General features: G+C 49.2%; 1 protein-coding gene across 7 annotated transcripts in view; it reads left to right on the top strand.

Moving 5' to 3' along the window:
- LOC144129129 (uncharacterized) overlaps positions 1-13508 on the top strand; it is a 69116-nt gene that overhangs the window by 49126 nt on the left and 6482 nt on the right. For all 7 annotated transcript variants that reach the window (XM_077663052.1, XM_077663056.1, XM_077663055.1 and 4 more), the window contains 4 exons: positions 1242-1490; positions 6067-6203; positions 8551-8653; positions 11953-12138. In XM_077663052.1, coding sequence (XP_077519178.1) covers positions 1242-1490; positions 6067-6203; positions 8551-8653; positions 11953-12138 — 675 coding nt within the window. The remainder of the gene's footprint in view (positions 1-1241; positions 1491-6066; positions 6204-8550; positions 8654-11952; positions 12139-13508) is intronic.

Raw genomic sequence — 13508 nt, 5'->3', positions numbered from 1 at the left:
CGGCCGCGTATTTTGAAGGCGAAACGCAAAGATTCTCCGGTACGTTATTTTATTGGACGCTAAATAGTTCCAGGTGGCCGAAAGCAATCAGGAGCTCTCCGCAACGCCACGCCTTGTAACTGCTCCGTCAGCTTTAGCGAGTATAAATCCTTTCGTAAAAAGACGAAGCTCAAAAAGACAGTAAGCATTGGAAAGAGAGACGAGGCAAGCGCATGTCTCGTCTCTCTTCCTTGTGTGCTATCTTTTTTGCTCTTAGCATTTTTTACTAAACCACGCCCAAACTAGCCGCCCAGCCTGCATTGGTTGGTTGTTGGGGAAAGGAAATGGCGAAGTATTTGTCTCACATCTCGGCGGACACCTGAACCGCGCCGTAAGGAGGGACTGAGAGGAGCAAGAGAGAAAGGTGCCGTAGTGGAGGGCTCCGGAATAATTGCGACCACCTGGGGATCTTTAACGTGCACTGACATCACAAAGCACACGGGCGACTTTGCGTTTCGCCTCCATCCAAACGCAGCTCCCGCGGTCGGGTTCGAACCCGGGTACTCCGGATCAGTAGCCGAGCACCTAACCACTGAGCCAACGCGGCGGGTTAAAATGCATTACGAGCACAAATCTCTTATCCTTGTTTACTTTATCCATTTCTGGGTCTATGCAGTGGGCTGAGCAGACCACCAACGGCAGGAAATGGTAAATCGCCACTCAAGTTACGTAATGATTGAGCAACAGGTTTCCAGATGATGGGCTGGCCCTGCTTCGATTGGTTGGCGGGGACAGTTAAACGATGAACGCGCTGTCAGGCTTTCCCAATACCTGCACTGCTCATGACGCGCATCCGACTAAAGGATAGTGTCCGCGTGTGCTTCTTTTTAGTTAGAGGGAGGAGAAGGGAGACACGCTGTTTTTAATCGCACAGTGCTCATCTCGAACGATTCAGTTTTCGAGTGAGTCAACTTCTGCCCATGCGGCGGCTGCGTTTTTATGGAGGAAAAACGCTAAGGCGCCCGTGTGCTGTGCGATGTCAGTGCACGTTAAAGATCCCCAGGTGGTCGAAATTATTCCGGAGCCCTCCACTACGGCACCTCTTTCTTCCTTTTTTCTTTCACTCCCTCCCTTATCCCTTCCCTTAAGTCGCGGTTCAGGTGTCCAACGATATATGAGACAGATACTGCGCCATTTCCTTTCCCGCAAAATCCAATTATTATTATTTATTAACTTCTGCCCCCTTTCATTTCTTCCTCCAGAAGCGGCTCCAGTCCGCATTGCGTGTCCCCCGAGTGCGACGTTCATCCTCCCACCAGGACAAAGATCCATGACACCTAATCTGACACAGCCAGTCACCAACGTTGATCTCGAGAACGTCGAAGTATTCATCGATGGAATTCCCAGTTCTCCAGAACCTCTAGAGTACGGAGACTATCAGGTGATGTACCAGGCCACAAATCCCGAGACCAATTCCACCGCCACGTGCTCGTTTCGAGTCACAATTGAAGGTAAGCTTCGTTTTCTTCCTTAGCATATCAGGCCCCTAAAGGGATGCCCGGTAGATCATTGGATCGCTGAGTGCGGGGTGGGAGCGCTGTGCTTCGAGCTTCACAAAGCCGGATAAGCGATCAAGAGACAATAAAGATCACTCACGAAGCAACGCTCCAAACCTAATGGACATTTTTGAGACATCAACAGGACAGCGAAGCAAGCTTTTCTCGTTTTTTTTACTCGCTGCGCTAGCTGTGTGCTGCCAGCTGCAGCAGCTTACGCGCCCATGTATAGCTGTGCCGTCGCGCCGCCTACCTCTTAGCCAGAAACCTAGAAATTCTGCGGAAAGTATTCTGGTGCTTCAAACCGCGAGCCCAGTTTGCAAAAGGTTTGCTTTGGGAACAGGGCTTTTCATCATCATCATCATTATCAGCCTTAGTACGCCCATAGCAGAGCCATGTCTAATTAACCCTGTCTTTTGCCAGCTGCGACCACCGTGTCCCCTCAAACTTCTCAACCTCAACCGGCCACCGAACTTTCTGCCGCCCTTGCTACGCTTGCCTTCTCTTGGGATTCATTCCGTTACCCATAAGGACCAACGTTTACCTTACTTGCCTTCGCATTATATTCCCTGCACTAGCCCATTAGTTCCTCTCGATTTGAACTACGGTACCATTAACCTGCTTTTGTTTCCTCACCCCCTTTGCCCGCTTCCGGTCTCCTACGTTATAACTATCACTTTTCTTTCCATAGCTTCCTGTGTTGTCCTTAAAGGGACACTGAGGACAACGGTATCAATCTTTTTATTAGTAAAATCTGATAGTTCGGCATTTTATGGCTTTGTTTCCGCTTGTCCGACTGCGAAAGGGGCATTTATTGCTAAGATATTTGGATTCGAAGCTGAAAACCTTTTTTTCCCGTTGCTGCCATTCAAACTCGGGACTCTCTGATTACGAAATAGGATAAGAGTGACGTAAAGCGGCGGGAACGGAAACGAGGACTCCGTGATGGCTGGCGGTGAGCGCTGTGCTCCCGCCTAGCGCTCGCCGCCAGCCATCACGGAGTCCTCCCGCCTGTGCTTCCACCTAATGAAAACTACTGGCGGTCGGACGTTGAATCCCTCTATCAGTCGTCGGCAAGAAAGTCCTAGCGCCGAGGAGTCGACAGCGTCGCTCTCACCGCCGACACACCGTCACGATTGATGTATAAGGACTGGTATGGGCGGGCATATTTAAATTCTATATTAATAGTCATCGTAGGGCTGGTTATGCAGCGCAGCGTCATGGCATGTTGACAAGGTGAACACGCCGAGCGGAGTGTTTGCTAAAGTGGAGGCGCGTTGAACATTGGCTGTACACAGCTCTTTTTCCTTGTCGCACGTGCGTGCACGAACTTCGTCCGAGGAGCACTCAGAGAGGCACTTGGAGATCCTCTGCTGTTCCGTCTTTGTAAATCGAGGCGCATAACGAAACCATGCGGGCACGCAGAGCGCACTGCCGCGAAGCGCCCGAAAACATGCCGAAACTAAGCTGGCCGCCTGTTGCGCCGGCAATTGCAGGTTTTCTTTGACTTCCAACATTCAGGTTGTCGTTTTCCCGTCTTCCTCGTGTTACGAAAGTGCGCTGCTGGTTTCAAAACAAAATTTATAATCTTCCGTATCGATCAAACACGTGTAATCTTCATGCACTCTTGTCAGCCTCGGAGATCTGTGGTTACTTTTTTCCTATTTTTGTACTTGCGAGATTGGCCTGCAGCGACGATACCTGTATTTTAGTTCTCGCTCTTCTCTACCTTACAAGAGCATTGTTTTCAGAAAGAGTGATGTTTTTGTATTTACGAGCTCGTATTCTATCAATGCAAGCCAATTTCAATTTGTCCTCAGTGTCGCTTTACCTTAAGCTGAACCCTTTTCGTTAGCCTTCACTTTTCTGCCCCGTATGAACCTCGCCGCAATTCATGCCTCAGCTGAGGACTTAAAGGGACACCGAGGAGAAATTGAAGTTGGCATGTATCGATAGAATACCAGCTCCTGATCACAAAAACGCCGCTCTTACTGAAAACAAAGCTCTTGCAAGGCAGAAAACAGCAAGAACCAAAATACAGGTATCGCCGCCACAGGCCAATCTCGCAAGTACAAGCATGGTGACGCCACATGACAAGAGACGCCACCTTGGAGGAATTTTCCTTCCTACATGGTGGCGCGAATCTCCTAGGCTGACAAAGGAATATTGCGCGGTTCAATGTTGAAGTAAGTTTTGTTTTAATAGTGCACTTTTATCACATAAGGAAGGCAGACAAAAGACAACCTGAATGTTGGCAGCAAAGAAAGCCGATGCTTGGCGGCGCCACAGGTGGCCAGGAGAGTTTCGATTTGTTATGGCGCTTCGCGTCTATGAGCTTTGCGTGCCCCGTGGTTTTGTTTTTGAAGCGCCTCGATTTACAAGCGCCGAACAGCAGATGAACTCCAAGTGCCGCTTCAAGTGCTAGTTAACCTTTGAAGGAGCCTGTTAAGGCTTGTCAGATGATCGCCACGGTCGATGAAAAACTATGATGGCACCATGGTCGGTGATCAAGGCAGCACTTATGTCTTCGCACGCTCGCACGGCGAAACATTCCCGGCTGTGCCAGTAAACTTCAAACTACTTAACGGAAATCGTTTATTAGGGACGGGAGACAAGGTACAAGGCAGTTCAGAAAAATTACCGATGGCCTAGCTCTATTAGGCCAGGATATACGTAGCGAAAGCGCGGAGATTTCTGCATCAGAAGAGTGCATTCACTAGATGCGCGTTTATTGATGGTTGCACATTGAGCCGTCGTGGCGGAGTGGTAGCATCTACGGATCAAACGCCAAAGGTCCTGCTGAGATTCCGAACCTCGGCACAGGTTTTCTTTTAATTCAGTGAGTGGGGTTTTCAGTGGCTCCCATAGATGCCGCCCCCGAATACGTTGGTTAGCGGTTAAGAGCAGGCTTTGTGAAGGCGCGTTTATGCTCCGGCGTAACGCGCGCGCGCGGGCGCTGCACGGCGACGTCACGTCGGCCAAAGCGAGACCCTCTATACTCCAACTGCGCTTGACCGCCGAGGCGTTCGGCGGCTTCGGCGCACTCTGACCGCACTGGCGGAGAGATTGGAGCATGTATTTATTTCGCGCCGAGTGCGCCAGCCGCCGCCGGCCCGGCCAGACTGATTTGGCTCCGCGGCGAGGTGCGCGTTATATTCAATAGCTGCGGCAGTTGGGCGGAGCTGTTCTTTTCGAGCTCTCGGCTAATTTAATCCATTCACAGTACATATCTGAAGGTACATGCAAGTGGGCGAGAGGGCCCGATCCAGTTGACCCGTTGGATCTAGCGGGAGCCGTTGAAGCATCGTGCGCCGCCTTAAGTTTCAAGGCGCCAACTTTAAACGCGACCGCCCTTGAGCATCCATCCGTTTTTTTTTTTGTGGCAAAAAAATTAAAAAAAACTTGGCCCTTGCAAACGTGGAAGACCTCGACGCCGCCTGCTGCACCGTGCAACCGCGCCGTTCAAGGAATCACAATCCGTTGGCCCCAAAGCCCTGGCCAGCCTCCGATGGGCGCAAGGCGCCGACCTTGTCCTGGCCCCTCGCGACTCTCCGCACTGGGGTTATGATATTTAGTTTGCAACGGCTGCTCACTGAGGAAGGGTGAAACGGCCGGCCGGCGCCTAACCTAACCGTGGTCCCTCAAAAGCATCGCACGCTCTGTGGGGCTGAGGTGGCTGCAATGCAGGGCGGAGATTTTGCGAGAACTACGTCGTTGGTTTCGGGGACGGGATCCATCGTAACGCTGGCAAGACGCCGGTGCAAACGTAAACGAAGCGACGGTAGCGACCCCCGATAGATGCCTTCAAGGTGCGGCGGCGGTAGCTTTCATTTCGGGAGCTTCTAGACCGCACCGCTAGCCGCCAGAAATCACGGAGTCTCCGTTTACGTCATGTTTCACGTCACTCTGTCCTGTGACGTCATAAGAGTTCCCAAGTTTGAATCGGACCGGCGGGAAAAACTTTTTCAACTTCGAAACCAAATTTTTTTTAAATAAATGCATCTTTCGCTCCCGGACAAGCGGCAATAAAGCCATGAAATGCCAAACTATCAGATTTTGCTGACAAAAAAAAAATTGATTGGTTTCTCCTCAGTGTCCGTTTCAAGTAACTTGTACACATAGGTTTGCGCAGAGTCGATCGATCGATCGATCAGTCAGTCAGTCAGTCAGTCAGTCAGTCAGTCAGTCAGTCAGTCAGTCAGTCAGTCAGTCAGTCAGTCAGTCAGTCAGTCAGTCAGTCAGTCAGTCCAGTCAGTCCAGTCAGTCCAGTCAGTCCAGTCAGTCAGTCAGTCAGTCAGTCAGTCAGTCAGTCAGTCAGTCAGTCAGTCAGTCAGTCAGTCAGCCTTTTACTCTCGGGGACATTCGCGCCTTTCATGAAGAAGCTAACACCTTATCATCTGCAGTGTGCCCGTGGCGGTAGCGATGGCCAACAAAAGACAAGTAGCGGGAATGGAAAGGGAGTAAATGGAATCAGAGCCGATAACATTTTGAGCACTCATTCGAGTCCGTGCATTGCTTCTCTCTACCGCAGACAAAGAGCCCCCGAAGGTGCTTCGCTGTCCCGGGGACGTGTCGGCGATATCCACTTCGCTGGAAGGCGTTGAGGTCACCTGGGAGGAGCCCCAGTTCTCGGACAACGTCGAAGTGGATTACGTCAGGGAGACCAAGGTGCGCCTTTTTTTTTTTTTGCCCATCTCCAGAGGCGGATACTGCGCCATTTCCTTTCCCCCAAAACCAATTTTTTCGATTTTTTTTTTACATTCAGCGGGAGTGGTGAGAAACATTTATTTAGTCGAGGGTTCGACGGCATACCGTCTGGTCAGGAATCATGGCTTGATGAGGTTCACTGGTCACTAACCAAGGTCAACAAAAAAATGACGTTTCGCTCAACAAAAAAAACGACATTGTGAACAAGGGAGCCGTAGCGCTCCCGGAACGTCATTTTTTTGTTGACCTTGGTCAGTGACCAGTGAACCTCATCAAAAACATGTATTGTCAAAGCCTCTAGCCCGGGGCTAGAAGGAGGGTTGTAATCGGACGAGGTGGCGTCGGTGAGACCCAGCTGGTTAGCCATGCGCACCAGCGCCCGCATGACATGAGGGAAGGCCGAGGAGTCCGTCAGCCACTTCTCTACTCTAGCGTGGTGTACGGTGTGGGCAGAGAAACTAGAGTGGAGTGCCGTAGTCTTTAGACTGTAGAGTGGACTGGAGAGCCACCGCAGTACGTGCACATATAGTGCGGCCAGGATGTTTCTCATTATGGAAAATGTGCGGAGTGAAAAGGAAGTGGGATAGGGCCGCACGCCGTACGCAGCCTTCGGCGCTAGTGAACTGTGGGTGCGGAGGAGGAAAGCCGTTAAGGGTCGCGCTTAATTCCTGGTGGCGTTCGCGATGGTATAAGCGCGCGGGGTGGTGTGTTCCTGAAGCCTAATAGGGCTCCGTCCACTGACGTGCAGGGCTCGGGAGAGATACGGGGGAGCTGGCTGAGCTAACTCATTCCCTGCGATCTTACAGTGGAATGCGACTCATTCAATCTTGATGCTACGAGGAGGCTTGGCGCTGAATTGCTGAATTTTAAACGAGAATCTGAGCCCTCAGTGTCGCTTGCAACAGGCAGGGAAGAAATGTGAATTGGGCCGGGTTAATATAACGATTATATTACAATTCTTTTCTCTACTCCTCGAGGTGGTAACGCCTGTTTGTTGCTGCAATGAGCCTGAACTGGCATCTGATCAACCACACTGGAAACCGATTAATCACTCAAAGCACAACCTGTGAAAGTAATTCTTCCACATCGTGGTCCAATAAGAACCTTAAGCATTACTTAATAAGTAGTAACATTCAGTTTTCATAACATTTAACTCGAGATTTCCTTACAGTTAGTGTGTATTCTATGAACCATGCTACTTTGTTTATTGATTATGTATTGTGGTGAGGAAATCTTGGTTGTGTTACGTGTTCTGTGAACTTCATGTAGAAAAGTGTGTGTTGCAAATTGTTTTTTTTTGTGAATTAGTGTGCTACAACCTTCATATACGTCCTCTTTTTTTTCCGAACTTGTACTACAAATAAGATTTTTTTATCTGTTTTTTTTTTGCCGCTGCATTGTGAACTGTATATGGGCGGAGGCCTTCGTTGGGCAAGTCAGCCTTTTGCCTCAGCTCCCCCTTTCCATGGAAAGAAAATAAATTGAATTGAATTGAATACATCATTTCGATGAAAATGCGCAGATAACGGTGTCTTGTGACACGACACAAAAAAAAATGGAAGAGAGGGAGGGGATAAGTTAACTACTTTCTTTCAAAACGAAAAAGCAAGTAGCAAACTGTTTCCCACAATGAAACCAAGCAGGGGCCAATGGCATGTGTTCAGAATTCTCAAGTGACAAACTAACACTATTCGCTCTGAGGGACGCCGCTTAGGCGTCGGATTGTTTTGGACTATCTGCTGCTTTTTAACACGCACTGAGATTTTACCACCGATGTTGCGGCCGGTATGCGATTACCGACAAACTTGTGCCCATTTAAGCAAGGTTGGGCCGTAGGCAATAGGCGCCTATAACAAGTACTCTGGAGTTCGATAGCTTTATCATTTTTTTGCGTTTTCATTTCTGCTTTTGATGTTACGTGTCGTCCTGTTCTGCACTCTGTACTTGTTTACCCAATTTTGATGGCCTATGCACACGCAACCCGCACACATACACAACTTCGCTCCAGCCCGCAGGCAGCTGCCTGTAAGTGTTCCCGGAAAATGGACACTTGCTAGTTCGCGCACACAGGTTTTCTTGCACGTGTCTCTTTTATCCGGTGTCTTTGTTTTTTATTGTTTCCCGTGCAGCACAACTTTGCTACTAACGTACCAACTAGTCCAGATGATTGAGCATGATTGAGAGTGTGGCCAGCAGCCGAACGCTGTGGACGCTGAGCCACCGCTGTGTGTTTGCCTTCAGTGCTGTTCTGCTTATTCTACACGCGAGGCGTTGGCCGCCGATGATTCCCGCCTCTCTCGCCTTCCAGACGCCGGGATCCAAGTTCAATTTCGGCCGTCACGCAGTCCACTACTTTGCCAGAGACCTCGCTGGAAACGAGGCTGTTTGCAAATTTTACGTTCACGTCACACGTACGTATGCGGTTGACGCTACAGTTTTTGTTAGTTGTTTTTTTGTCCAAGAACTGCAAAGTTGCATTGCAAACTGTACATTCCGCTTGATATCATGGTGATGAAATGCACTTACCGCAACTCTCAAACCACAGCTTTCAAACGAAACAGCTAACAGCTTTCTGGCGTTTAAAAAAGATAACAAACTACTGTTGTTTCTGGGATATAACAAATTTTGAGCTGCTTGAGAAGGGAGTTAGAAAGTAACCTGATTTACAACTTTCTTGCCGTGCATGTCTGTAACCAACTCGGGAATGAGCATTCTACCGTAACTTCCCCAACGAGCTTAACCTTAGTGCCCTCACCACCTGTAGTCTGGCTCAGATATAAGGGAGAAATTTGGGGAAGGAGACGTTAGTTCAAGCCCGCAATGTGTTCAAGACGGCAAGCACACAAATTCAATATCGGCGCAGACTAATCATATCAGTGATCCGTGATCACGGAGGAAGACTATAAGGAGTGGAAACTCCGCCGTCTGCGGCGACCAGAAACGGTCACAAGCCCGCGGCGCCACTATCCTGCTGGAGGCGCCTGGCGGCCTGGTAAGAAACTACTGAAATACGTCACGGCGCGCCCGCTGCAGCAAACACCCGTTTCGTCTGCTTGTCGTCTGCTTTGAGCGCGCGCCGCCGGAGAGCGCGCCGGAGCCGCCTGCCCGGGCGCTGCATTTTTTTTTTTTCCTGCTGCTTCTACGAGGCGCCGCAAGGCGCCGCCACTGCATGCGCCCCCCGTCGGCGCAAACAGTTGTGACTTTTTTATCAGGTCGCCTGCGCTCGCTCGCGCAGAAAGGAGTTTTACCTCCTGTATAGTGTTGCTCTGTGTCCGTGATGGAGGCCCGTTGAGCGCGTTAAAGATCTCACTCACGATTGAACAGGGTTTTCTTACTGCTCCCCGACTTAAGGTCCATCTTGAAGCAATGAAAAGATGAACGCACGGTTCATCTGGCCCATCGGTGCAGTTTTCACGCAACCAGGGTTTTTTTTTTTCTTCATGGTCGCAGCTGCGGCGTCCAAGTTCGACTGTTGGGCTGTATTTTCGAGCTGTTTTGTCGCTTTAGGCAGGAGCGACTGCGCCTGCTTTCATTATATGTCTAGACATTGCTGTAGGCAGAAGAGGAGTGTGGGGAAAAAAAAAAGGAGATAATTCCCGGGGAATGGGATGCGAACCGTTGTATATTTGTTGGAGGACTTTTTCTGAATTATGTGGCAGACACGTTTTCTTCCAGCTTAATTTACCCACCCTACAACAAATAATTCAGCTACCTTGCCTTGCGGTTCACTAATCACGCTTATTGTATGTTTAAGCACTTCTGGAAAGCGATTTCAAGGATACCTTTGCCTATTCCAGAATGCGCATTAGTATATAGTACCTGCAGGTTGTAAGTTTAAATAGAAAGGTCAAAGTGCGAATTCTGCGGCTGCTGGTTCTAAAAAGACAAGGTCTAAAGTGCAGTAGCACTAGGCTGACACCGCCGTCATACTGACCGCTGTTTTCAAAGCGCAAAAATCGTCAAAAAAAATGGCTCACATCAATCACCTGGAGTTTGTTACGTTCAACTAGTAAATAATGCTCGGTAAGTGGTGATAAAATTGCGGCAAAGAGTTACTGTTGACTAAAAATAAAAGGTTATGGTTGATGTTTCAGTAGAGATGGTAATAACTGCGAACTACATTATGCAGCTTTTGCGACGGCGTCACACTTACGACCATAGGTCGGCGGACTCGCTCTAAAGTCGACTCTCTCGGGTTCTCTCACGCTCAGACCATGATGTGAGTCGTGAGTCTAAGCTCAGGCTCAGATCACGCTCTGTTTTTGCGTCGACGTTGTGCGCTTAGTTTGTTTTTTGTTTTCCCCATGTTTGCTGACAACAGAAGGGAGGAAATTTTTGTTGCCGCGCTTGAAGCCAAGGTGGCTTGCCAACGTCTGTGGACGACCGAAGTCGAGGATTCCGCGGAGGCGGGGAAAGCGTGGTTTTTGTCCCTTCATCTTTGTTGTTTTACACGAGTGCGGTAATGTGGTGCGTGGGGATGTGTCGGAAGCTTTGACCGAGTCGACCGAAATGAATGAATGAGCCCAAATTAATCGTGATTCGAAATGAGCGAGTGAGCCCAGATGGGTCTTGATTGATATTGAGTCGTGACGAGTGGCTGGTCCCAGTTGAGTAGTGAGTCGGAGTGAGTCCAAGTGATTTGCGAGAATAAATTAGTGAGTTCATGAGTATGATTCAGCCCGGGCATGTGTGAGTCTGCATTTGAGTGAGCCCATAGGTTAGCCAAAAATTTGTGAGTGATTCTCAGTGAGCATCGTGATTTTTTCTAGGTATACATATGACTCCTCTAAAACTAAGCAAAATGAAAGCGAAGCTGGTTTCGTTGTGAGGTTGTTCTTTTGAGGAGAATTAAGACTGACTAAATAACCTACTCAAATCCAACACATGCTACATCTATTCAGCGCTGAGCGCTTTGCAGGGGTTTCAGCGCATTTAAGTAAAATTTATTTCCATTTTGTCCCTACCTGCTGCATTCTTGGTTTGCATTGTTTTTACCCTCTTTTCGATATCGACAACCGATGAAATGTAATAGCACTATAAGGTAGCCATCGGAACATGTAGACGTTTAAATGTTACATGCCTAACGAACAAAATCACGCCAGTAACGCGCATTAATCCTCACACGTTTTAACACAAATCGCCATTCGTACAGAGTTTTTTTTTTTCTGCACATTACTGCTGCTGCGCAGGATATACTCGCAGGAAACATTTATTTCGTATTTGTTGTTGAAACTTGATTTTACCTGTGCATTGGACTTGAAGAAAAGCATTAGAGTTATATTGTGCGTGAGGAGGACAACTGCTCAGAAAATATATATATATATATATATATATATATATATATATATATATATATATATATATATATATATATATATATATATATATATATATATATATATATATATATATATATATATGTGTGTGTGTGTGTGTGTGTGTGTGTGTGTGTGTGTGTGTGTGTGTGTGTGTGTACTTACCTCTCCTGTACTTTCGAGTACATCGCACGCTAATGAACTCATCCCTCTCACACGTTTGTTGCTTCGCCACGTACCAAATGGCGTGTTCGCTTTGTCGCGCTTCACTCATTTCCGATAGGCATGCTCCTAATGCGATCGAAACGGCACGTTGCCGCATGCGAGCATGCCGCAGAGTGTGACAGCGCCCGCGTTTGCACGGCTTCGCACGGCGCACGCTGCGGCTGCTGCAGGCAAGGAATGCCGCTACCCGGCCGACATCGAGCACGGCAGCACGGGCTGCGCGGACTGGTTGAAGGGTGTCACGTGTGAGCCGAACTGCGACGACGGCTACGCGCTCCCCAGTAACGTGTCTCTCTTCTACAACTGCGACCTTGACGGCGTCTGGGAACCAAGGCCCTGGATACCCAACTGTCAGGGTGAGCACATTCTACAGCAACTGTTCAGCGAGATGAGCTCGTTGGTCCTGCTGCACCTGCAGGCACTAGTAGTCCGGTGGCAAGCGGGCAGTGACCTACGTGAATTGGAGGGCACGTACATTTTTGCGGACCACCTACGAAGCGGTAGACCCCAGTCACGCTGCTTCAACACCTCGGGCTATTCAAAAATTTCGAAGCCCCTACTTTTTTTTAGTGGTGGTTCGACAGCGCAACAGCACACACAGACCAAGTAGGAGACGAGACGGTTTGTGTGTCTCGTCTCCTACTTGGTCTGTGTGTGGTTGCGCTGTCGAACCACCACTATGCATCACCAACTAGCCCAATCTGTAGTTCTTATACTTTTTTTTTTACTTTATCTCTACATTTCTGGCGTGTACAGGAAAATCATTACCCTTCGATTCTTTGTTACAGCATTGCAAGGCGCACTTAAACTGAACCTGCTAATGTACGGCATTCATCAACGCCTTGCCTCTACAGTCGCTCACATCCCGTTGTTGTTGTTGTTGTTGTTGTTGTTGTTGTTGTTGTTGTTGTTGTTGTTGTTAGCCTATCAAAAGATGGCACATACCTACACGGGGGGATCGGCCAAGAATCGGGTGGCTACAGGTGGTTGGTTTTATGCTGCTGGAATCGATGCGTGCCTGCTCCCTCCTCTACCTCCTCCTCTTTACCTTTATATCTCTCCTCCACTCGAAGCCTACACTGTAGCAAAGTACGAGGGTTTCAATCTCTCTCTCTCTCTCTCTCTCTCTCTCTTGAGGGCCGTTCATGAAGCAAGCCAACAACTATGTCCGCAGCGCTCCATTGTCCCGAGAGCCCATCCTTCACCCTCTGCCTTTGTTTCGGAGAGCTGTCTTCCTGGCGCTTATCGCCCGCGACATCCATCCACCTTGACTCCTTGCGCAGTTTGAAACAATGAACGGCACAAAGAAGGGCGCACAAAATATCCGCAGCTCACAAACATTGCTCGTAGTCTTGCGCCCTTGTTGCTGGACCGGCAGCGTCCCTTCCTCCACCTGGCCCGTACAGGATAGCCTATACGAGATCCCAAACAAGCCGTTATGCACGATCCCCTACGTGATCCATTAGCCTCGTTCGGCCCTTATCTCCTGAACTTTCTTCCAGCCCGAAGGCCTCGTTGCTTGGGTGGCGGCGGTCACCATAGCTAGCGAGCTGCCCTGCCCTCGCCTCTCGCCGCCGCGGCAACCTTGGGAGTAGCCGCGCGATTTGTATGAGACGTAGTCGGTGGCGAGCCATTAGGCTAACCATTAAGCGCCGAACAGCTGAGCCCGTTTCTTCGACTCGTTTATAGGTACAGGCAGTACTTAACGTTGTGGAAACCGGGACGT

Source organism: Amblyomma americanum, chromosome 4 (assembly GCF_052857255.1).
Source record: "Amblyomma americanum isolate KBUSLIRL-KWMA chromosome 4, ASM5285725v1, whole genome shotgun sequence".
In the NCBI taxonomy this organism is placed as follows: domain Eukaryota; kingdom Metazoa; phylum Arthropoda; class Arachnida; order Ixodida; family Ixodidae; genus Amblyomma; species Amblyomma americanum.
This window is presented reverse-complemented; position numbering and strand designations above follow the sequence as displayed.